The 23,378-nt window shown below is 56.6% G+C and overlaps 2 protein-coding genes and 1 non-coding gene across 4 annotated transcripts; 1 reads left to right on the top strand and 2 right to left on the bottom strand.

The window, feature by feature from the left end:
* Positions 1-1,982: 1,982 nt before the first annotated feature.
* Positions 1,983-18,227, bottom strand: INTS5 (integrator complex subunit 5). 2 transcript variants are annotated; one of them, XM_040657067.2, is made up of 6 exons: positions 18,152-18,227; positions 18,004-18,068; positions 15,196-15,266; positions 13,278-13,374; positions 12,948-13,176; positions 1,983-6,550 (listed from the first exon to the last, which is right to left on the bottom strand). In XM_040657067.2, exons 5-6 carry the CDS (start codon positions 13,001-13,003, stop codon positions 3,751-3,753), a joined length of 2,856 nt encoding a protein of 951 aa, XP_040513001.1. In that variant the 5' UTR covers positions 13,004-13,176; positions 13,278-13,374; positions 15,196-15,266; positions 18,004-18,068; positions 18,152-18,227; the 3' UTR covers positions 1,983-3,750. The 2 variants fall into 2 exon arrangements, 1 of the variants encoding a protein (XP_040513001.1); XR_005843498.2 differs by lacking the exon at positions 1,983-6,550 and adding an exon at positions 9,695-9,709.
* A 284-nt stretch (positions 18,228-18,511) lies between these two features.
* On the top strand, positions 18,512-18,646 carry LOC121108871. Its single transcript, XR_005843513.1, has one exon. It is a non-coding gene; the product is annotated as a small nucleolar RNA SNORA57 (small nucleolar RNA).
* Positions 18,647-21,257: 2,611 nt separating this feature from the next.
* LOC121108868 lies at positions 21,258-22,905 on the bottom strand. Its single transcript, XM_040657078.1, has 2 exons — positions 22,802-22,905; positions 21,258-22,538 (listed from the first exon to the last, which is right to left on the bottom strand). Exon 2 carries the CDS (start codon positions 22,530-22,532, stop codon positions 21,258-21,260), a length of 1,275 nt encoding a protein of 424 aa, XP_040513012.1. The 5' UTR covers positions 22,533-22,538; positions 22,802-22,905.
* Positions 22,906-23,378: the final 473 nt, after the last annotated feature.

Below are 23,378 nucleotides of genomic sequence, written 5' to 3'. Positions count from 1 at the left end.
GACACTTTGGTGCCATCGAGTGCCACCAGATGCCACCACGTGACCTTGGGGTGTCCTTTGGGTGCCACCAGGTGCCACCAAGGTGACATTGGAGTGGCTTTAAGGGCCACCAAGGTGACATTGGGGTGACATTAAAGACCACAAGGTGACAATGGGGTCACATTAAGTGCCACCAGGTGCCATGGGGTGACATTAAGTGCCACCAAGGTGACATCGGGGTGACATTAAGTGCCACCAAGGTGACATTGGGGTGACGTTAAGTGCCACCAAAGTGATATTGGGGGGACATTAAGTGCCACCAAGGTGACATTGGGGTGACAATGAGTGCCCCAGGTGACACTGGGGTCTCACTAAGTGCCACCAAGGTGGCATTGGGGTGACATTAAGTGCCACCAGGTGCCACCAAGGTGACATTGGGGGGACATTAAGGGCCACCAAGGTGACACTGGGGTGACATTAAGTGCCACCAGGTGACACTGGGGTGGCATTAAGTGCCACCAAGGTGACATTGGGGTGACATTAAGTGCCACCAATGTGACATTGGGGTGGCTTTAAGGGCCACCAAGGTGACATTGGGGTGACATTAAGTGCCACCAAAGTGACTTTGGGGTGACATGAAGTGCCACCAAGGTGACTTTGGGGTGACATTAAGGACCACCAGGTGCCACGGGGTGACATTAAGTGCCACCAAGGTGGCATTGGGGTGGCTTTAAGGGCCAGCAGGTGCCACCAAGGTGACAGGAGGTGACATTGAGGTGTCATTAGGAGACACTCAGTGCCACCAGGTGCCACCAAGGTGACATTGGGTTGACGTTAAGTGCCACCAGGTGTCACCAAGGTGACATTGGAGTGACACTGAGTGCCACCAGGTGACACTGGGGTGACATTGGGGTGACATTAAGTGCCACCAAGGTGACATTGGGGTGACATTAAGGACCACCAGGTGACACTGGGGTGACATTAAGTGCCACCAAGGTGACATTGGGGTGACAAGAGGTGACACTTTGGTGCCATCGAGTGCCACCAGATGCCACCATGTGACATTGGGGGGTCCTTTGGGTGCCACTCAGTGCCACCAAGGTGACACTGGAGTGACATCGGTGCTTAATGGCATCACATAGGTGCCATTAAGTGACACCTGGGTGCCATTAAGAGCCACCAGATGCCACCAAAGGTCATTCATTGTCCCCAGATGTCAATTGGGTGCCATGAAGTCACACTTGGGTGGCACTCATTGAACCTCAGTGCCACTTGGGTGCCACCAAATGCCATTTACTGTCCCACAATGCCACATAGGTGCCATTAAGTGACACCTGGGTGCCATTAAGAGCCACTAGATGCCACTTAGGAGCCACCAAACATCATTTATTGTCCCTAGATGTCACTTGGGTGCCATTAAGTGACCCTGGATGCCTCTTGAGTGCCATTGAGAGCCACCAGATGCCACCAAAGGTCATTTATTGTCCCTAGATGTCACTTGGGTGCCATGAGGTCACACTTGGGTGGCACTCATTGACCCTCAATGCCACTTGGGTGCCACCAAATGCCATTTACTGTCCCCAGATGTCACGTGGGTGCCATTAAGTGACACCTGGGTGCCATTAAGAGCCACCAGATGCCACTTAGGAGCCACCAAACATCATTTACTGTCCCTAGATGTCACTTGGGTGCCATTAAGTGACCCTGGATGCCTCTTGAGTGCCATTAAGAGCCACCAGATGCCACCAAAGGTCATTTATTGTCCCTAGATGTCACTCGGGTGCCATGAAGTCACACTTGGGTGGCACTCATTGACCCCCAATGCCACTTGGGTGCCATCAAATGCCATTTACTGTCCCAGGATGTCACTTGGGTGCCATTAAGTGACACTTGGGTGCCATTCATTGACCCTGGATGCCACTTGGGAGCCACCAAATGCCATTCATTGTCCCTAGATGCCACTTGGCTGCCATGAAGTCACACACATCAACACTTGAACCCACTTGGAAACGCCATCAGATGCCATTTATTGTCTCTAGACGCCACTTGGGTGCCATTAAGTCCTACTAAGGTGTCACTTATTGACCCGAGATGCCGTTTGGGTGCCTCCAGGTGCCACCTGGGTGCCATCAGATGCCACAAATTGGCACTCAATGCCCTCTGGGCCCCTCCAGGTGCCATCAGATGCCCATTTCTTGACCCCTGATGCCATTCAGGTGCCTCCAGGTGGCATTTGGGTTTCCTCAGATGTCATTTCTTGACCCTCGATGCCATCAGGGCGCCTCCAGGTGCCATCCAGGTGCAATCAGATGCCATTTATTGGCCCTCACTGCCACCTGGGCACCTCCAAGTGCCATCAGATGCCATTTCTTGACCCTCAATGCCATCAGGGCGCTTCCAGGTGCCATCAGATGTCATTTCTCAGCCCTCAGTGCCATCAGAGTGCCATCCAGGTGCCATCAGACATCCATTTCTCAGCCCTCAATGCCATCTGGGCAGCTCCAGATGCCATCCAGGTTCCACCAGATGCCACTTCTCAGCTCTCAATGCCATCAGGGCAGCTCCAGGTGCCACCAGACATCCAGTCCTTGTCCCTTAATGCCATCTGGGCACCTCCAGGTGCCATCCAGCTGCCATCAGATGCCATTTCTCAGCCCTCAATGCCATCTGGGTGCTTCCAGGTGCCATCAGATGCCATTTCTCGGCCCTCAATGCCATCTGGGTGCTTCCAGGTGCCACCAGACATCCATTTTTTGTCCCTCAATGCCATCTGGGCATCTCCAGGTGCCATCAGATGCCATTTCTCAGCTCTCAATGCCATCAGGGCAGCTCCAGGTGCCACCAGACATCCAGTCCTTGTCCCTTAATGCCATCTGGGCGCCTCCAGGTGCCATCCAGCTGCCATCAGATGCCATTTCTCAGCCCTCAATGCCATCTGGGTGCTTCCAGGTGCCATCAGATGCCATTTCTCGGCCCTCAATGCCATCTGGGTGCTTCCAGGTGCCATCAGATGCCATTTCTCGGCCCTCAATGCCATCTGGGTGCTTCCAGGTGCCATCAGATGCCATTTCTCAGCCCTCAATGCAATCAGGGCACCTCCAGGTGCCACCAGACATCCAGTCCTTGTCCCTTAATGCCATCTGGGCGCCTCCAGGTGCCATCCAGCTGCCATCAGATGCCATTTCTCAGCCCTCGATGCCATCTGGGTGCTTCCAGGTGCCATCAGATGCCATTTCTTGTCCCTTAATGCCATCTGGGCGCCTCCAGGTGCCATCCAGCTGCCATCAGATGCCATTTCTCAGCCCTCAATGCCATCTGGGTGCTTCCAGGTGCCATCAGATGCCATTTCTCGGCCCTCAATGCCATCTGGGCAGCTCCAGGTGCCATCCAGCTGCCATCAGACACCATTTCTCAGCCCTCAATGCCATCAGGGCAGCTCCAAGTACCATCAGATGCCATTTCTTGTCCCTCAATGCCATCTGAGTGCTTCCAGGTGCCACCAGACATCCATTTCTTGTCCCTCAATGCCATCTGGGTGCTTCCAGGTGCCATTTCTCAGCCCTCAACGCCATTTGGGTGCCATCCAGGTGCCATCAGATGCCACTTCTCAGCCCTCAACGCCATTTGGGTGCCATCCAGGTGCCATCAGATGTCATTTCTCAGCCCTCAATGCCATCAGTGTGCCTCCAGCTGCCACCAGCAGCCCACTCCTCACCCCCCACACCCCCCCCAAGCCCCTCTACCCCCCTGCCCCCCCTCCCCCACCCTTCCTCAGGACCTGAACCTCCCAGCCAGCAGCCCGAGGCGGTCGACGTTGCGATGCAGCACGCCGTGCAAGGCCACCAGGTACTTCCCCGGATCCCCTTCGCGGGCGAAGTCCCTTTGGAAGAGACCCCTGTGGGGCTGGAAACTGAAACGCTGGGGCAGCGGGCTGTGCTCCCTCAGGTACTCCCAGACGCTCAGCAGCAGCAGCCTCACCTCGAAGGGAGCCAGGCGGGGGAAGAGCTCCTGCACCTCCCCCAGCACCGGGGGCAGCAGGGACCCCTCGGCCATGCAAGCCACCAGAGCGCACGACGCCTGCAGGTGCCACGGCGAGGCCGTCGTCTCCCCGTCCCGACAGGCGTCCCAGTGGGCCATGAGGGTGGCCAGCAGCCCCCTGAGCAGCACGGAGCAGTAGCACAGGGCCGGCCGGCCCATGGCCACCACTCGAAGCAAAGGGAAAAGCAGCGGCTGCTGCCGGAAGCGCCGCAGGATGCCGAGGTCTCGCTCCACCGTGCTCCTCGCCTGCTCCTCCGGGGGCCAGCACAGCTCCCCCCCCGCCGCCGCCGCCGCCGCCGGGCACACGCTGTCCACCAAAGCCGAAGCCACCGTTTTGGCCGCCTCGGGCCCTATGCAAGGCACGGGCGGCGGGGCCGGCTCGGCGACGCGGCAGCAGCGCAGGAGGACACCGAGGAAGGCGTGGGTGTTGCGGTTCACCTCCTCCTCCCCCAGCGCCGGCGAGCCGGGGGGGGCCTTCAGGCCGTGCCCGATGACGCCGGCGTGGAACACCGACCAGACGCCGGCCGAGAAATCCACGGCGGCCGTGAAGCGCCGGTTGGTGTCCAGCAGGGAGGCGGCCGGCTTGCTTTTGGTGCCGCCGTCGGCCTCGGCTTCGGCGCCGGGCGCCGCGCCGCCGAACAGCTCGGCGTTGCCCCCCCGCAGGGCTCCCTCCACCAACAGCTGCAGGGCGGCTCTGCCGGCGCTGGGGGTGACGGCGCTCAGCTTCTCCAGCAGCCGCGCCGCGTGGCACAGCCCGGCGCCGCCGGCGCGGCGGAGGGCCAGGAAGAAATGGTGCACGGCGGCACGGAGGGCGGCGTGGAGCTGAGCCGGGCGCAGGCAGCGCGGGGCCGGCAGGGAGCACAGCAGCAGCGCCGCGGCCTCGGCCGCGTCCGCGGAGGGGTGCAGGAGGAGCTGGGCCAGCTCGGGGAGGTGCAGCACTAAGGCGGGCGCTAATTGAGCCCCCAGGGAGGCGGGCTCGTTGACGTCCTCGTTGGCCACCACCAGAGCCAGGTTGTGGAGCAGCTGAGCGAGCTGCGGAGCCGCCAGAGCCCCCGCGTGGATCTGCCGCACGCACAGAGCCGCCGTGGAGCCGGGGAGGTCGGCCAGGCTGGCGGCCAGCACGGCGTGAAGCTGCGTGGCCAAAGCCAGCTCGTCCTGCCCCTTGGCCGAGGCCAGCAGGTGGAACAGAGCCTCGGGGGCGCCGTGCGGGGCGGCGTACACGGCCAGCAGGCCCAGCAGCTGGTGCTGCCACAGGTAACGCTTCCTCTCCAGCCGCAGCGTCTCGGCGCACAGCTCGGCCACGCGGCCCCGCAGAGCCTCCAGGAAGGGCACGCAGCGCTGGGGGCCGTCGGCGAGGCTGGCCGAGGGCCGGTTGTGCACCGACTTCTGCAGCTGGAGGAGCAGCAGGGCCACCAGGCGGTCGCAGGCCTCGCGGACGCCGTCGTGGAGGGCCAGGCCCGGCTGGGTGATGACGGAGGCGGGCATGGCGGTGTCCAGCAGGAACTGAAGGGTGCGGAAAGCGCCGGCCGAGGTCTGGCAGATGAGGCGGACCAGGAGGGCGACGGTGGAGTCCAACTCGTCGCGGGGCAGAGGGGAGAAGCGTTGGTGGAGCTGGTTGAGCACCGAAGGCTTTAAGGACTCCACCAGCTCGGCCGCCACGGTGCCGAGGAGCGGAGGGGACATCAGGGCCAGCTGAAGGAGGAAGGGCACGGTGCCTTTGTGCTGCCCGGGGGCCAAACCTTCGTGGAACATCCGCAGCAGCTCCTGCTTGATGCTGGCGCCGTGACGCGAGGCCAGGTGGCCCAGGATGCCCACCACCGAGGCCAGCTTGGGGACGCGTTTATCCGCGCCGCCCCCCGCCGCCGCCGCCGCCGCGTCCCCGTGGGCGCAGAAGTCCTTGAGGCCGCACGACAGCACCCGGCTGATGATGGTGCCCGGGAAGGACCCCCCGATGTGGGCCACCACCCAGTCGAAGTGGGGCGAGTGCTGCACCGACGTGTCCAGCAGGGCGTCCACGCAGGCGTCCGGGCACGAGGCGATGAGGGCGGCCAGGCACTGAGCGTAGATGTCCATCAGGGTGCGGGTGGCCTCGCACGACATCCAGAGCTGCAGCAGCTCGTTCAGCCCCCGAGCTCCGTGCCGCCCCGAGTATTTGCTGCTCAGCTGCCCCAGCAGCTCCACGGCCCACGAGGCCAAGAGAGGGGCCCACGCGTTGGGTTTGGCTTTGATGAAGGCCAGGAGGAGGCGCTGAGCTTCGTGGATCACCTCGGTTAGGGCGGACGGGGCCGGAGGAGGGAGGAGGAGGGGGTTCGAGGGGGGGTTGGGGGGGATTTCGGAGCGCAGGCGGAGGTGGGCGCAGACGTGGTCGTCGAATAGGCCGGCCAGGTGCTGCAGGACGGCGTGGCGGGCGGCGGGGAGGCGGCGGAGGAGGCGGAGGGCGCAGCGAGCGTGGTCCGGGGGGGACAACGGGGTGCCCAGGGTGGGGTCCGAGCCCGTCAGGAAGGCCTTGAGCTCCTGGGAGAGGTCCTGGGGGCTGCAAAAGGGGGTTGTGATGGGGGGGGGGTGGGTTAGAAGTGGGAAGAATGGGGGGGAATGGGGGATAATTGGGGGATGGAGGGGTAACGGGGTTAACTGGGGAGGAGGTGGGGGGACAAAGGGGTGCCCAGAGTGGGGTCCGAGCACGTCAGGAAGGCTTTGAGCTCCTGGGAGAGGGCCTGGGGGCTGCAAAAGGGGGTTGTGATGGGGGGGGTGGGTTAGATTTGGGAAGAATGGGGGGAATGGGGAAGATATGGGGTGAAAATGGGGCAAGGAGAGGAAAAAATGGGGCAAGGAGGGGAAAAATGGGGCAAGGAGGTGTTAATAAAGGGGAACAGGGGTTAAATGGGGAGGAGACTGGGGAGATAATGGGGACAAGGGGGGGCCAGGGTGGGGTCCGAGCCCGTCAGGAAGGCTTTGAGCTCCTGGGAGAGGGCCTGGGGGCTGCAAAAGGGGGTTGTGTTGGGGGGTGGGTTAGAAGCGGGAAGAATGGGGGGGAATGGGGGGAAAAAGGGGTTAAATTGGGGGAAGGAGGGGAAAAAATGGGGCAAGGAGGGGAAAAATGGGGTAAGGAGGTGTTAATAAAGGGGAACAGGGGTTAAATGGGGAGGAGATTGGGGGAATAACGGGGGGGCCAGCGTGGGGTTGGAGATGGTGAGGAAGGCTTTGAGCTCCTGGGAGAGGTCCTGGGGGCTGCAAAAGGGGGTTGTGTCGGGGGGGGGTGGGTTAGAAGCGGGAATAATGGGGGGGAATGGGGGGAATTTGAGGGATGGAGGGGTAACGGGGTTAATAGGGGAGGAGGTGGGGGGACAAAGGGGTGCCCAGAGTGGGGTCTGAGCCCGTCAGGAAGGCTTTGAGCTCCTGGGAGAGGGCCTGGGGGCTGCAAAAGGGGGTTGTGTTGGGGGGGGGTGGGTTAGATTTGGGAAGAATGGGGGGAATGGGGAAGATATGGGGTGAAAATGGGGGAAGGAGAGGAAAAAATGGGGCAAGGAGGGGAAAAATGGGGCAAGGAGGTGTTAATAAAGGGGAACAGGGGTTAAATGGGGAGGAAATTGGGGGGATAATGGGGCCAAGGTGGGGTTGGAGATGGTGAGGAAGGCTTTGAGCTCCTGGGAGAGGGCCTGGGGGCTGCAAAAGGGGGTTGTGTTGGGGGGGGTGGGTTAGAAGTGGGAAGAATGGGGGGGAATGGGGGATAATTGGGGGATGGAGGGGTAACGGGGTTAACTGGGGAGGAGGTGGGGGGACAAAGGGGTGCCCAGAGTGGGGTCTGAGCCCGTCAGGAAGGCTTTGAGCTCCTGGGAGAGGGCCTGGGGGCTGCAAAAGGGGGTTGTGTTGGGGGGGGTGGGTTAGATTTGGGAAGAATGGGGGGAATGGGGAAGATATGGGGTGAAAATGGGGGAAGGAGAGGAAAAAATGGGGCAAGGAGGGGAAAAATGGGGCAAGGAGGTGTTAATAAAGGGGAACAGGGGTTAAATGGGGAGGAAATTGGGGGGATAATGGGGCCAAGGTGGGGTTGGAGATGGTGAGGAAGGCTTTGAGCTCCTGGGAGAGGGCCTGGGGGCTGCAAAAGGGGGTTGTGTTGGGGGGGGTGGGTTAGAAGTGGGAAGAATGGGGGGGAATGGGGGATAATTGGGGGATGGAGGGGTAACGGGGTTAACTGGGGAGGAGGTGGGGGGACAAAGGGGTGCCCAGAGTGGGGTCTGAGCCCGTCAGGAAGGCTTTGAGCTCCTGGGAGAGGGCCTGGGGGCTGCAAAAGGGGGTTGTGATGGGGGGGGTGGGTTAGAAGTGGGAAGAATGGGGGGGAATGGGGAAGATATGGGGTGAAAATGGGGGAAGGAGAGGAAAAAATGGGGCAAGGAGGGGAAAAATGGGGCAAGGAGGTGTTAATAAAGGGGAACAGGGGTTAAATGGGGAGGAAATTGGGGGGATAATGGGGGGCCAAGGTGGGGTTGGAGATGGTGAGGAAGGCTTTGAGCTCCTGGGAGAGGTCCTGGGGGCTGCAAAAGGGGGTTGTGATGGGGGGGGGTGGGTTAGAATCGGGAAGAATGGGGGGAGATGGGGGAGATATGGGGTGAAAATGGGGGAAGGAGGGGGAGTATGGGGGGAAGGAGGGGGAAAATTGGGGCAAGGAGGGGCTAATAAAGGGGAACAGGGGTTAAATGGGGAGGAGATTGGGGGGATAATGGGGACAAGGGGGGGCCAGGGGGAGGTTGGAGATGGTGAGGAAGGCTTTGAGCTCCTGGGAGAGGTCCTGGGGGCTCCAAAAGGGGGTTGTGTTGGGGGGGGTGGGTTAGAAGTGGGAAGAATGGGGGGGAATGGGGGGAAATTGGGGGATGGAGGGGTAACGGGGTTAACTGGGGAGGAAGTGGGGGGACAAAGGGGTGCCCAGAGTGGGGTCTGAGCCCGTCAGGAAGGCTTTGAGCTCCTGGGAGAGGGCCTGGGGGCTGCAAAAAGGGGGTTGTGATGGGGGGGTGGGTTAGAAGTGGGAAGAATGGGGGGGAATGGGGGAGATATGGGGTGAAAATGGGGGAAGAAGGGGAAAAATGGGGCAAGGAGGGGAAAATGGGGCAAGGAGGGGAAAAATGGGGCAAGGAGGTGTTAATTAAGGGGAACAGGGGTTAAATGGGGAGGAGACTGGGGAAATAATGGGGACAAGGGGGGGCCAGGGTGGGGTCCGAGCCCGTCAGGAAGGCCTTGAGCTCCTGGGAGAGGTCCTGGGGGCTGCAAAAGGGGGTTGTGATGGGGGGGGGGGGGGGGGGGGAGTTAGAAGCAGGAAGAATGGGGGGGAATGGGGGGAAAAAGGGGTTAAATTGGGGGAAGGAGGGGAAAAAATGGGGCAAGGAGGGAGAATATTGGGGCAAGGAGGGGTTAATAAAGAGGAACAGGGGTTAAATAGGGAGGAGATTGGGGGGATAATGGGGAAAGAGGGGGAAAATTGGGGGAAGGAGGAGTTAATAAAGGGGAACGGGGGTTAACTGGGGAGGGGATTGGGGGGATAATGGGGGAAGGAGGGAGAAAATTGGGGCAAGGAGGGGTTAATAAAGGGGAACAGGGGTTAAATGGGGAGGGGATTGGGGGATAATGTGGACAAGGGGGGGCCAGGGTGGGGCTGGAGATGGTGAGGAAGGCTTTGAGCTCCTGGGAGAGGTCCTGGGGGCTGCAAAAGGGGGTTGTGTTGGGGGGGGGGGGTTAGAATAGACAAAAACGGGGTCTAAACGCATAAAAATGGGTCTAAATTGGGTTAAATTGAAAAAATGGGGACTAAATGGAGTTCAGTGGGTAAAAATGGGGTCTAAATGGGGTTAAATTGGTAAAAATGGGGTCTAATTGGGGTTAAATGGGCGAGAACGGGGTGCAAATGGGTTTAAATGGGTAATGATGACGACTAAATGGGGTTAATATGTGTAAAAATGGGGCTTAAATGGGTTAAAATGGATAAAAATGTGTTCTGCATGGAGTTAAATGGGTGAGAATGGGGTTAAATGGATTAAAATTGGTCTGAATGGGTTAAATTGGGTAAAAATGGGGTCTAAATGAGTTAAAATGGACAAAAATGGGTCTAAATGGGTTAAATTGGGTAAAAATTGGGTCTAAATGGGTTAAATGGGTGAGAATTGGGTCCAAAAGGGGTTATATGGGTTAAATGGGGACTGAATGGGTTAAAATGGACAGAAATTAGGTCTAAATGGGCTAAGATGTGTAAAGATGGGGTCTAAATGGGATTAAATGGGTTAAAATAGGTCTAAAAGGGTTAAATCGGGTAAAAATGGGGTCTAAATAGGTTAAATGGGTGATAATTGGGTCTAAATGGGGCTATATGGGTGAGAATTGGGTCCAAAAGGGGTTATATGGGTGAGAAAGGGATCTAAATGGGTTAAAATGGACAGAAATTATGTCTAAATGGGCTAAGATGTGTAAAGATGGGCTCTGAATGGGGTTAAATGGATAAAAATGGGGTTAAATGGGTTAAAATAGGTCTAAAAGGGTTAAATTGGGTAAAAATGGGGTCTAAATAGGTTAAATGGGTGATAATTGGGTCTAAATGGGTCTATATGGGTGAGAATTGGGTCCAAAGGGGGTTATATGGGCGAGAATGGGGTCTAAATGAGTTAAAATGAATAAAAATGGGTCTAAATGGGTTAAGTTGGGTAAAAGTGGGGTCTAAATGGGCTAAAGTGGGTGAGATTGGGATTTAAATGGGGTTAAATGGATACAAAATGGGTCTAAATGGGTTAAATGGGTGAGAATTGGGTCTGAATGGGTTAAAATGGACAGAAATTAGGTCTAAATGGGCTAAGATGTGTAAAAATGGGGTCTAAATGGGTTTAAATGAATAAGAGCGGGGCCTAAACGGGCTAAAATAGGTGAGAATGGGACCTAAATGAGTTTAAATGGATAAAAATGGGGTCTAAGTGGGTTAAAGTGGACCTAAATGGGGATAAATGGACAAAAATGGGGTCTACATGGGGAAAAAATGGACAAAAATGGGGTCAAATGGGGATAACTGGACAAAAATGGGGTTTAAATGGGGATAAATGGACAAAAATGGGGTCTAAATGTGTTAAGATTGGTAAGAATTGGGTCTAAAAGGGTTAAAATGGATCAAAATGGGTCTAAGTGGGGTTAAATGGACAAAAAATGGGGTCGAAGTGGGTCAAATGGATTAAAATTGGTCTAAATGGGTTAAAATGGGTAAAAATGGGTCTGAAGGGGCTAAAATGGGTAAAAATGGGGTCCAAAAGGGGTTATGTGGGTGAGAATGGGGTCTAAATGGGGTTAAACGGACAAAAATGGGGTCCAAATGTGGTGAAATGGAGAAGAATGGGGTCTAAATGGGGTTAAATGGACAAAAATGGGTCTAAATGGGTTAAATGGGGGATAATTGGGTCCAAAAGGGGTTATATGGGATGAGAATGGGGTCTGAATGGGATTAAATGGATAAAAATGGGGTCTAAATGTGGTTAAATGGGTAAAAATGGGTGTAAATGGGTAAGATGTGTAAAAATGGGGTCTACGTGAGATAAGATGGATAAAAATGGGGTCTAAATGGGGTTTAAATGGGTTGCAATGGACAAAAATGGGGTCTAAGTGTGGTTAAATGGATGAGAATTGGGTCTACATGGGGTTGAACGGGTGAGAATGGGGTCTACATGGGGTTAAATGGACAAAAATGGGTCTAAATGGGTTAAATGGGGGAGAATTGGGTCCAAAAGGGGTTATATGGGGTGAGAATGGGGTCTGAATGGGGATAAAAGTGTGAGAATGAGTCTAAATGGGTTAAATTGGTGAGAATTGGGTCCAAAAGGGGTTATATGGGTGAGAATGGGGTCTGAATGGGTTTAGATGGATTAAGATGGGGTCTAAATGGGGTTAAATGGGTAAAAATGGGTCTAAATGGGTTAAATTGGTGATAATTGGGTCCAAAAGGGGTTATATGGGATGAGAATGGGGTCTGAATGAGATTAAATGGATAAAAATGGGATCTAAATGGGGTTAAATGGGTAAAAATGGGTCTAAGTTGGTAAGATGCGTAAAAATGGGGTCTACATGAGATAAGATGGATAAAAATGGGGTCTAAATGGGGTTTAAATGGGTTGCAATGGACAAAAATGGGGTCTAAGTGTGGTTACATGGATGAGAATTGGGTCTACATGGGGTTGAACGGGTGAGAATGGGGTCTACATGGGGTTGAACGGGTGAGAATGGGGTCTACATGGGGTTAAATGGACAAAAATGGGTCTAAATGGCTTAAATGGGGGAGAATTGGGTCCAAAAGGGGTTATATGGGGTGAGAATGGGGTCTGAATGGGATTAAATGGATAAAAATGGGGTCTAAATGGGGTTGAATGGGTGAGAATGGGGGTTTTAATGGGTTGCAATGGACAAAAATGGGGTCTAAGTGTGGTTAAACGGATAAGAATTGGGTCTAAATGGGGTTGAACGGGTGAGAATGGGGTCTACATGGGGTTAATTGGGTAACAGTGGGGTCTAAAAGGGTCAAAATGGATAAAAATGGGTCTGCAAGGGTTAAAATGGGGGATAATGGGGTTTTAATGGGTTAAAATGGATAAAAATGGGGTCTAAGTGGGTTAAAATGGGTCTAAGTTGGGTTAAACGGACAAAAATGGGTCTAAATGGGTTAAACTGGGAAAGAATTGGGTCTAAAAGGGTAAAAATGGAGAAGGCGGAGGGGAAGGGGAAGAAATTTTGTTAAAAAAAGGCCAAAAAGGGCCCAAAGGTGGGGGGGGGGCGGGGGGAGGAGGCGGTGCGGCCTACGGGGGTCTGTGGGGGGGGGAAGGGCCGAAGCGGGGAATGGGCGGACGGGGAAGCGGGGGAGGGTCTGAGGGCGGCTCTGTGGGGGTCCCCGGAAATGGGGGGGGGGGTCGGGGCGATACCTGAGCGGCGCCCGGGGGGGGCTGCCCGAACCGGGGGGGTCGCACAACGCGGCCATAGCGGCGGCGGCGGCAGGCGGGGCGCAGGCCCGGGTGTAGTGCGCATGCGCGGCGAGCACTTCCGGCAACGAACTCGAAGCGCGTCGCCGAGCTGACTAGCTCCGAACCGGAAGTGTATCACTCGCTTCATGTTTCCAACCCGGAACTGTCACCGCGCTAAATGGTTCCGCAGCTGAAAAGTTCCGGCCCTCAGTGAGGGGCACCGAAATGAGTCCGTGTGGAAACTTTGGGGGAGGGGGAGGTGGGGGGGGGGGGGGGAAGAGATAAGCACACATGGCCACGTGACAACAGCGACAGCATTTATTGGACGGCGCTCAGCTCCCCGCCCCCACCTCCGCCATCTCCACGTCCTGCAGCTTCTTGGCGACACCTGGGGAGGGGGGGGGGGGGGGGGGGGCCGAGTAAGGGGGGTCCGGGACACCATCGGAGCCCATCCAATAATAACCCCACCCATCCCATAATAACTCCCCAATAACCCCACCCATCCCATAATACCCCCATAATAACCCCACCCATCCCATAATACCCCCACAATAATCCCCCAATCCCATAATACCCCCACAATAACCCGACCCATCCCACAATAACCCCCCCCATCCTGTAATACCCCCACAGTAACCCCTCACATCCCATAATAACCCCACAGTATCCCTACCCATCCCATAATACCCCGAAAATTTCCCCCATCCCATAATAACCCCACAATAACCCCATCCATCCCATAATACCCCCCCAATAACCCCACCCATCCCATAATAACCCCAAAATACCCCCCATCCCATAATAACCCCCCAATAACGCTCCCATCCCACAATAACCCCACACATCCCATAATAACCCCACAATACCCCCACCCATCCCATAATAACTCCATCCCATAATAACCCACATCTGATAATAACCCCACCCATCCCATAATAACCCTACAATAACCCCCCCATCCCATAATAACCCCGTAATAACCCCACAATAACCCCACATCCCATAATACCCCAATAACCCCCGCCATCCCATAATACCCCCACAATAACCGCACCCATCCCATAATACCCCCCCAATAACCCCACCCATCCCATAATACCCCCACAATAACCGCACCCATCCCATAATAACCCCCCAATAACCCCACCCATCCCATAATACCCCCACAATAACCCCACCCATCCCATAATACCCCCACAATAACCCCACCCATCCCAGAATAACCCCCCCCATCCTATAATACCCCCACAGTAACCCCTCACATCCCATAATAACCCCACAGTATCCCCACCCATCCCATAATACCCCCAAAATTCCCCCCATCCCATAATAACCCCCCAATAACCCCACCCATCCTATAATAACCCCAAAATACCCATCCCATAATAACCCCCCAATAACGCTCCCATCCCACAATAACCCCACACATCCCATAATAACCCCACAATACCCCCACCCATCCCATAATAACTCCATCCCATAATAACCCACATCTGATAATAACCCCACCCATCCCATAATAACCCTACAATAACCCCCCCATGCCATAATAACCCCACAATACCCCCACCCATCCCATAATAACTCCATCCCATAATAACCCACATCTGATAATAACCCCACTCATCCCATAATAACCCTACAATAACCCCCCCATCCCATAATAACCCCGTAATAACCCCACAATAACCCCACATCCCATAATACCCCAATAACCCCCGCCATCCCATAATACCCCCACAATAACCCCACCCATCCCATAATACCCCCCAATAGTCCCACCCATCCCACAATAACCCCCCCCATCCTATAATACCCCCACAGTAACCCCTCACATCCCATAATAACCGCACAGTATCCCCACCCATCCCATAATACTCCCAAAATACCCCCCATCCCATAATAATCCCCAATAACCCACCCATCCCATAATAACCCCACACATCCCATAATAACCCCACAATAACCCCACCCATCCCATAATAACTCCATCCCACAATAACCCACATCTGATAATAACCCCACACATCCCATAATAACCCCATAACCCCACATCCCATAATAACCCCACAATACCCCCCCAATAACCCCACCCATCCCATAATACCCCCCCAATAACCCCCCCCCATCCCATAATAACCCCACACCGCCGCCGTGCTCTCATAGTGCCGTCGCAGTCGCGGCATTATGACGTCACGGCGGCGCTCACCATTGGCCGAATGGCGGAGGCGCTTCAGGAGCTTCCGGCGCCGTTTGGACGACGGGGGCGGGATGGGAACGCTGCGGGGCATTATGGGATGGGGCGGTTATTGTCCGGGTATTATGGGATGGGGGAGGGGTTATTATGGGATGTGAGGGGTTATTATGGGATGGGTGGGGTTATTGTGGGGTATTATGGGATGGGGGGGGGTTATTATGGGATGTGTGAGGCGTTATTATGGGATGTGAGGGGTTATTATGGGATGGGTGGGGTTATTATGGGATGTGTGAGGGGTTATTATGGGGTTATAGTGGGGTATTATGGGATGGGTGGGGTTATTATGGGATGTGTGAGGGGTTATTATGGGATGGGTGAGGGGTTATTATGGGATGGGGGGGGTTATTATGGGGTGTGTGAGGGGTTATTATGGGGTTATAGTGGGGTATTATGGGATGGGTGGGGTTATTATGGGATGGGTGAGGGGTTATTATGGGATGGGTGAGGGGTTATTATGGGATGGGTGAGGGGTTATTATGGGGTTATTGTGTGGGTATTATGGGATGGGGGCGTTATTTTGGGATGTGTGAGGGGTTATTATGGGATGTGTGGGGTTATTATGGGATGTGTGGGGTTATTATGGGATGGGTGAGGGGTTATTATGGGATGGGTGAGGGGTTATTATGGGATGTGTGAGGGATTATTATGGGATGGGTGAGGGGTTATTATGGGATGGGTGAGGGGTTATTATGGGGTTATTGTGTGGGTATTATGGGATGGGGGCGTTATTATGGGATGTGTGAGGGGCTATTATGGGATGGGTGGGGTTATTATGGGATGTGTGAGGGGTTATTATGGGATGGGTGGGGTTATTATGGGGTTATTGTGTGGGTATTGTGTGGGTATTATGGGATGTGTGAGGGGTTATTATGGGATGTGTGAGGCATTATTATGGGATGTGTGAGGGGTTATTGTGGGGGTATTATGGGATGGGTGGGGTTATTGTGGGGGTATTATGGGATGGGGCAGGTTATTGGGGGGGTATTATGGGATGGTGGGGGTTATTGTCCGGGTATTATGGGATGTATGGAGTTATTATGGGATGGGTGGGGTTATTGTGGGGTATTATGGGGTTATTGTGGGGCTATTATGGGATGGGTGGGGTTATTGGGGGGTATTATGGGATGGGTGGGGTTATTGGGGGGTATTATGGGATGGGTGGGGTTATTATGGGGTTATTATGGGATGGGGGGGTTAATGTGGTGTTATTATGGGATGGGTGGGGTTATTGTGGGGTTATTATGGGATGTGTGAGGGATTATTATGGGGTTACAATGGGATGTGTGGGGGGTTATTGCGGGATGTGGGGTTATTTGGGGGTTATTATGGGATTGGGGCGGTTATGGGATAAGGTATTACGGGCTAAGGTATATGGGGTGGGGTTATGGGATGTGGGGCCGCAGGGATATGAGGTGTAGCGATACGGGATGGGGGGATCTACGGATATGGGATGGGGGGTTATGGGGCCATGGGGTTGTGGGGTTATGGGGCTACAGGACCGTGGTGTTATGGGGTTACTGAGTTATAGGGCTGTAGGGTTACTGGGCTGTGGGGTTATGGGGTTATTGGGGTTATGGGGTTACTGGGCTGTGGGGTTATGGGGTTAGGAGTTTATTGGGCTGTGGGGTTATTGGGCTGTGGGGTTATGGGATTACTGGGCTGCAGGGTTATGGGGTTATGGGAATGTGGGGTTATGGGGTTATTGGGCTGTGGGGTTATTGGGCTGTGGGGTTATGGGGTTATTTGGGTTATGGGAACGAGGGGATATGGGGTTACTGGGCTGTGGGGTTAGGAGTTTATTGGCTTATGGGGTTATTGGGCTGTGGGGCTACTGGGCTGTGGGATTACGGGGGTGTGGGGTTATGGGGTTACTGGGCTGCGGGGTTATGGGGTTATTGGGGTTATGGGATTACTGGGCTGTGGGGTTATGGGGTTAGGAGTTTATTGGGCTGTGGGGTTATTGGGCTGTGGGGTTACTGAGCTGTGGGGTTATGGGGTTGTTGGGGTTATGGGGTTACTGGGCTGTGGGGTTATGGGAATGTGGGGATATGGGGTTACTGGGCTGTGGGGTTAGGAGTTTATTGGGCTATGGGGTTATTGGGGTTATGGGATTACTGGGCTGTGGGGTTGTGGGGTTAGGAGTTTATTGGGTTATGGGGTTATTGGGCTGTGGGGTTATGGGGTTATGGGAATGTGGGGTTACTCGGCTGTGGGGTTATTGGGGTTATGGGATTACTGGGCTGTGGGGTTATGGGGTTAGGAGTTTATTGGGCTGTGGGGTTATTGGGCTGTGGGGTTATGGGAACGTGGGGTTATGGGGTTACTGGGCTGTGGGGTTATGGGGTTAGGAGTTTATTGGGTTATGGGGTTATTGGGCTGTGGGGTTACTGAACTGTGGGGTTATGGGAACATGGGGTTATGGGGTTATTGGGCTGTGGGGTTATGGGGTTATGGGGCTGTGGGGTTATGGGGTTATGGGGCTGTGGGGTTATTGGGCTGTGGGGTTATGGGAACGTGGGGTTATGGGATTATTGGGCTGTGGAGTTATGGGGTTATTGGGGTTATAGGGTTATTGGGCTGTGGGGTTATGGGAACGTGGGGTTATGGGATTATTGGGCTGTGGAGTTATGGGGTTATTGGGGTTATGGGGCTGTGGGGTTATTGGGGTGTATGGTTATGGGGTTAAAGGTCTGTGGGGTTATGGGGCTATTGGGGTAATGGGGTTATGGGGCCGTGGGTTACAGCGGCCAAATAAATCACCATTTCCGCTGCCTCCGCGCTTTGCTGAGCTCCCGCCGCCTCTTGAACAGCTTCCGGCGCAGCTCCTGCGGGACGGAACCGTTACCGGAACCGGAAGCGAACCCCCAACTCCCCCTCCCCCCCCCACTCCCGGTTTCCCGCCGAGTACCGTTTTCGGGCGGTTGATTTTCCCCCCGATCCCCATGGCGCACGTGCAACTTCCGGTCGGGCCCACTTCCGGCTCCTCCGACTTCCGGCCACACCCCTTCCGCTGTGCGCCACGAGGCTCTCCCCCTCACTTCCGCTCCTCGCCCCCTTCGTCCCGCCCTTCCTCTCTCCCTATTGGTTTCCCGTCTCCATCGCCGCGCGTGATTGGCTCCCTTCCGGACACAGCCGCTTTTGATTGGCCGAGCGGGGCAGAAAAGGCGCCGCGTGGAAGCGGGGCGGCCATTTTGCGGCGGAGCGGCGAACGGAGCGGAGGTGCGGTGGTTGAATGGGGTTTAATGGGGGGGGGTGGGGGGGGGGGGTTCCTCCGGTTCTTGGCAGGCCCGGCGTTCCGTGCCCGGTTCTGGATGGGCGGAGGTAGAGCAGCGCTCGGCCCGGTGCGGCGTCTTCGGTAGCCGCGGCGCTCCGCGGGGTTCTGCCCTCCCGCGCCGGGACACGCGGGGGACCCCCACGGGGGGGACCCCCATAAAGGGGGGGGGAAGGGGGGGGGGCGTCCTATGGGCGGTGGGGTTGGGGGTCCCCCTTAAGGACAACCCCTATAGAGGCGAAGGATGAGTACCCCCCCCCCCCCCGAAAGACCCCCATAGGAATACGGAGGTTGGGACCCCCCCTTAAGGACCCCCATTGGGATATGGGGTTGGGACCCCCCCCCCCTTAAGGATCCCCATTGGGATATGGGGTTCCGAATCCCCCCCTTAAGACCCCATAGGGCCGTGGGGTTGGGAATCCCCCTTAAGGACCCCCATAGGGATATGGGGTTGGGACCCCCCCCCTTAAGGACCCCTATAAGGCCCCCCCCCATCCCGTTAAGGACCCCATAACGATATGGGGGGTGGGGAGCCCCCCCCTTAAGGACCCCCATTGGGTTATGGGGTTGGGACCCCCCCCTTAAGGATCCCTATTGGGATATGGGGTTCAGAATCCCCCCCTTTTAAGACCCCAATAGGGCTCTCCCATAGGGATATGGGGTTGGGACCCCCCCCTTAAGGACCCCCGTTGGGATATGGGGTTGGGACCCCCACTTAAGGACCCCCATTGGGATATGGGGCTCAGAATCCCCCCTCCCCCCCTTAAGACCCCCATAGGGCTCTTCCATAGGGACATGGGGTTGGGACCCCCCCCCCTTAAGGACCCCCATAGGGATATGGGGTTCAGAATCCCCCCCCTTTAAGACCCCAATAGGGCTCTCCCATAGGGATATGGGGTTGGGACCCCCCCTTAAGGACCCCCATAAGACCCCCCTCCCATCCCGTTAAGGACCCCTATAACGATATGGGGGGTGGGACCCCCATTGGGATATGGGGTTGGGACCCCCCTTTAAGGACCCCCATAGGGATATGGGGTTCAAAATCCCCCCCTTATGACCCTATAGGGCTCTCCCATAGGGCCGTGGGGTTGGGAATCCCCCTTAAAGACCCCCATTGGGATATGGGGTGGGGACCCCCCCTTAAAGCCCCCTATAGGGATATGAGGGTGTGGACACCCCCCCCTTTAGCGACCCTCATTGGGACCCCCCCATAATTTCACCCCTATAGGAACACAGGGATCTGTGCCCCCCCCATAGGGTCATATGAATGGGGACCCCCCATGGACCCCTATAAGGATATGGGATTGGGACCCCCCCCCTTAAAAACCCCCATAGTGAGATGGAGGTGTGGACCCCCCCCCCCCCCCATAATTGGACCCCTATAGGAATACAGGGATCTGACCCCCCCCAATAGGGTCACAGGAATGGGGACCCCCCCTTAAGGACCCCTATAAGGATATGGGATTGGGACCGCCCCCAATAGGGTCACAGCAATGGGGACCCCTATAGGGACCCCTATAAGGATATGGGATTGGGACCCCCCCTTAAAAACCCCCATAGGGATATGGGGTTGGGACCCCCCCTTTAGAGACCCTCATTGGGACCACCCCATAATTTCACCCCTATAGGAACACAGGGATCTGACCCCCCCCAATAGGATCACAGGAATGGGGACCCCCCCCTTAAGGACCCCTATAAGGATATGGGATTGGGACCCCCCCCCCATAGGATCACAGCAATGGGGACCCCTATAGGGACCCCTATAAGGTTATGGGGTTGGGACCCCCCCCCCTTAAAGACCCCCATAGGGATATGGGGTTGGGACCCCCCCCTTTAGCGACCCCCATTGGGCCCCCCCCCATAATTTCACCCCTATAGGAACACAGGGATCTGCCCCCCCCCCCCCCCCAATAGGATCACAGCAATGGGGACCCCTATAGGGACCCCTATAAGGATATGGGGTTGGGACCCCCCCTTAAAGCCCCCATAGGGAGATGGAGGTGTGGACCCCCCCCCATAATTGGATCCCTATAGGAACACAGGGATCTGACCCCCCCCAATAGGATCACAGGAATGGGGACCCCCTTAAAGACCCCATAAGGATATGGGGTTGGGACCCCCCCTTATAAAGCCCCATAGGGATATGAGTGTGTGGACCCCCCCTTTAGAGACCCCCATTGGGACCCCCCCCATAATTTCACCCCTATAGGAACTCAGGGATCTGACCCCCCCCCCAATAGGGTCATATGAATGGGGCCCCCCTATAGGGACCCCTATAAGGTTATGGGGTTGGGACCCCCCCCTTAAAAACCCCCATAGTGAGATGGAGGTGTGGACCCCCCCCCCCCCCCCCCCCCCCCCCCCCCCATAATTGGATCCCTATAGGAATACAGGGATCTGACCCCCCCCAATAGGATCACAGGAATGGGGAACCCCCCCTTAAGGACTCCTATAAGGATATGGGATTGGGACCCCCCCTTTAAAAGCCCCATAGGGATATGGGGTTGGGACCCCCCCCCTTTAGCGACCTCCATTGGGACCCCCCCATAATTGGACCCCTATAGGAACACAGGGATCTGCCCCCCCCTCCCAAATAGGTTCACAGCAATGGGGACCCCTATAGGAACCCCTATAAGGATATGGGGTTGGGACCCCCCCTTAAAGCCCCCATAGGGAGATGGAGGTGTGGACCCCCCCCCATAATTGGACCCCTATAGGGACCCCATTGAGTCCCACCCCCCCCTTACAATCCCATATAGAGATATGGGGTTGCAGCCCCCCCCATAGGGACCCCCATAGGGCCGTGGGGGGGGGTGAGGACCCCCCCCAAATGGGGTCTGTGGGGTGGGGGCTCACAGCTCTGCTTTCTCTTTGTAGGGTCTGCCAATGGACGGCAACGAAGACGAGAGGTGTGGGGCTGCCCCATAGCGATGTGTGGCACTGCCCCATAGGGTGCTCTGCCCCATAGCGATGTGTGGGGCTGCCCCATAGCGTGCTGTGCTCCACAGCGACATGTGGGGCTGCCCCATAGAGTGCCCCATAGCGACGTGTGGGACTGCCCCATGGAGTGCTCTGCCCCATAGCGACGTGTGGGGCTGCCCCATAGCGTGCCCTGCCCCATAGCGATGTGCGGGGCTGCCCCATAGAGTGCCCCATAGAGCGCTGTGCCCCATAGCGATGTGTGGGACTGCCCCATGGAGTGCTCTGCCCCATAGCGACGTGTGGGACTGCCCCATGGAGTGCTCTGCCCCATAGCGACGTGTGGGACTGCCCCATGGAGTGCTCTGCCCCATAGCGACGTGTGGGGCTGCCCCATAGCGTGCTCTGCCCCATAGCGACGTGTGGGGCTGCCCCATAGCGTGCTCTGCCCCATAGTGACGTGTGGGGCTGCCCCATAGAGTGCTGTGCCCCAAAGCGATGTGTGGGGCTGCCCCATAGGGTGCTGTGCCCTATAGAGATGTGTGGGGCTGCCCCATAGAGCACTGTGCCCCATAGTGACATATGGGGCTGCCCCATAGAGCACTGTGCCCCATAGCGACGTGTGGGGCTGCCCCATAGCGTGCTGTGCCCCATAGCAACGTGTGGGGCTGCCCCATAGTGTGCTCTGCCCAATAGCGATGCGTGGGGCTGCCCCGTAGAGTGCTGTGCCCCATAGAGTGCTCTGCCCCATAGCGTGCTGTGCCCCATAGCGACGTGTGGGGCTGCCCCATAGAGCGCTGTGCCCCATAGCCACGTGTGGGGCTGCCCCATAGCGTGCTCTGCCCCATAGCAACGTGTGGCGCTGCCCCATAGAGTGCTCTGCCCCATAGAGCGCTGTGCCCCACAGCGACGTGTGGGGCTGCCCCATAGCGTGCTGTGCCCCACAGCGTGCTCTGCCCCATAGAGCGCTGTGCCCCATAGCAACGTGTGGGGCTGCCCCATAGCGTGCTGTGCCCCATAGCGATGTGTGGGGCCACCCCATAGAGCACTCTGCCCCATAGCGACGTGTGGGGCTGCCCCATAGCGTGCTGTGCCCCATAGCGACGTGTGGGGCCGCCCCATAGAGCACTCTGCCCCATAGCGACGTGTGGGGCTGCCCCATAGAGTGCTGTGCCCCATAGCGACGTGTGGGGCTGCCCCATAGAGCGCTGTGCCCCGTAACGATGTGTGGGGCTGCCCCATAGAGCGCTGTGCCCCGTAACGATGTGTGGGGCTGCCCCATAGAGCGCTGTGCCCCGTAACGATGTGTGGGGCTGCCCCATAGAGCGCTGTGCCCCATAATGATGTGTGGGGCTGCCCCATAGCGATGTGTGGGGCTGCCCCATAGAGCGCTGTGCCCCACAGCGCCCCACAACATTCAATGGATCCCCAAATAAAGGCGTTTCTCCCCCTCAAAAGTGTGGTTATGGGGTTATGGGATGTGGAGTTATGGGGTTATTGGGTATGGGGTCATGGGGTGGGATGTGGGGTTATGGGGTGTCAGGTTATGGGGTGGGATGTGGGGTTATGGGGTGTCAGGTTATGGGGTAGGATGTGGGGTTATGGGGTGGGATGTGGGGTTATGGGGTGTCAGGTTATGGGGTGGGATGTGGGGTGGCTGTAGGATTATGGGGTTATGGGATTGGGTGTAGGATGTGGGTTATGGGATGGGGTTATGGGGGGGGATGTGGGGTTATGGGGTTGGATATGGGGTTATATGGTGTGGGATTATGGGATGGGGGTATTGGGGGTTGTGGGGTTATGGGGTGGGATGTGGGGTTATGGGATATGGGGTGGGATGTGGGGTTATGGGATTGGGTGTGGGGATATGGGTTTATAGGATTGGGTATGGGGTTATAGGGTTGGATATGGGGTTATGGGGTTGGATGTGGGCTTGTGGGATTGG

Source organism: Gallus gallus, unplaced genomic scaffold (genome assembly GCF_016699485.2).
Source record: "Gallus gallus isolate bGalGal1 unplaced genomic scaffold, bGalGal1.mat.broiler.GRCg7b scaffold_44, whole genome shotgun sequence".
NCBI lineage: Eukaryota > Metazoa > Chordata > Aves > Galliformes > Phasianidae > Gallus > Gallus gallus.
The sequence above is the reverse complement of the archived record's forward strand: the minus strand, read 5'-3'. Positions and strand labels throughout refer to the sequence as shown.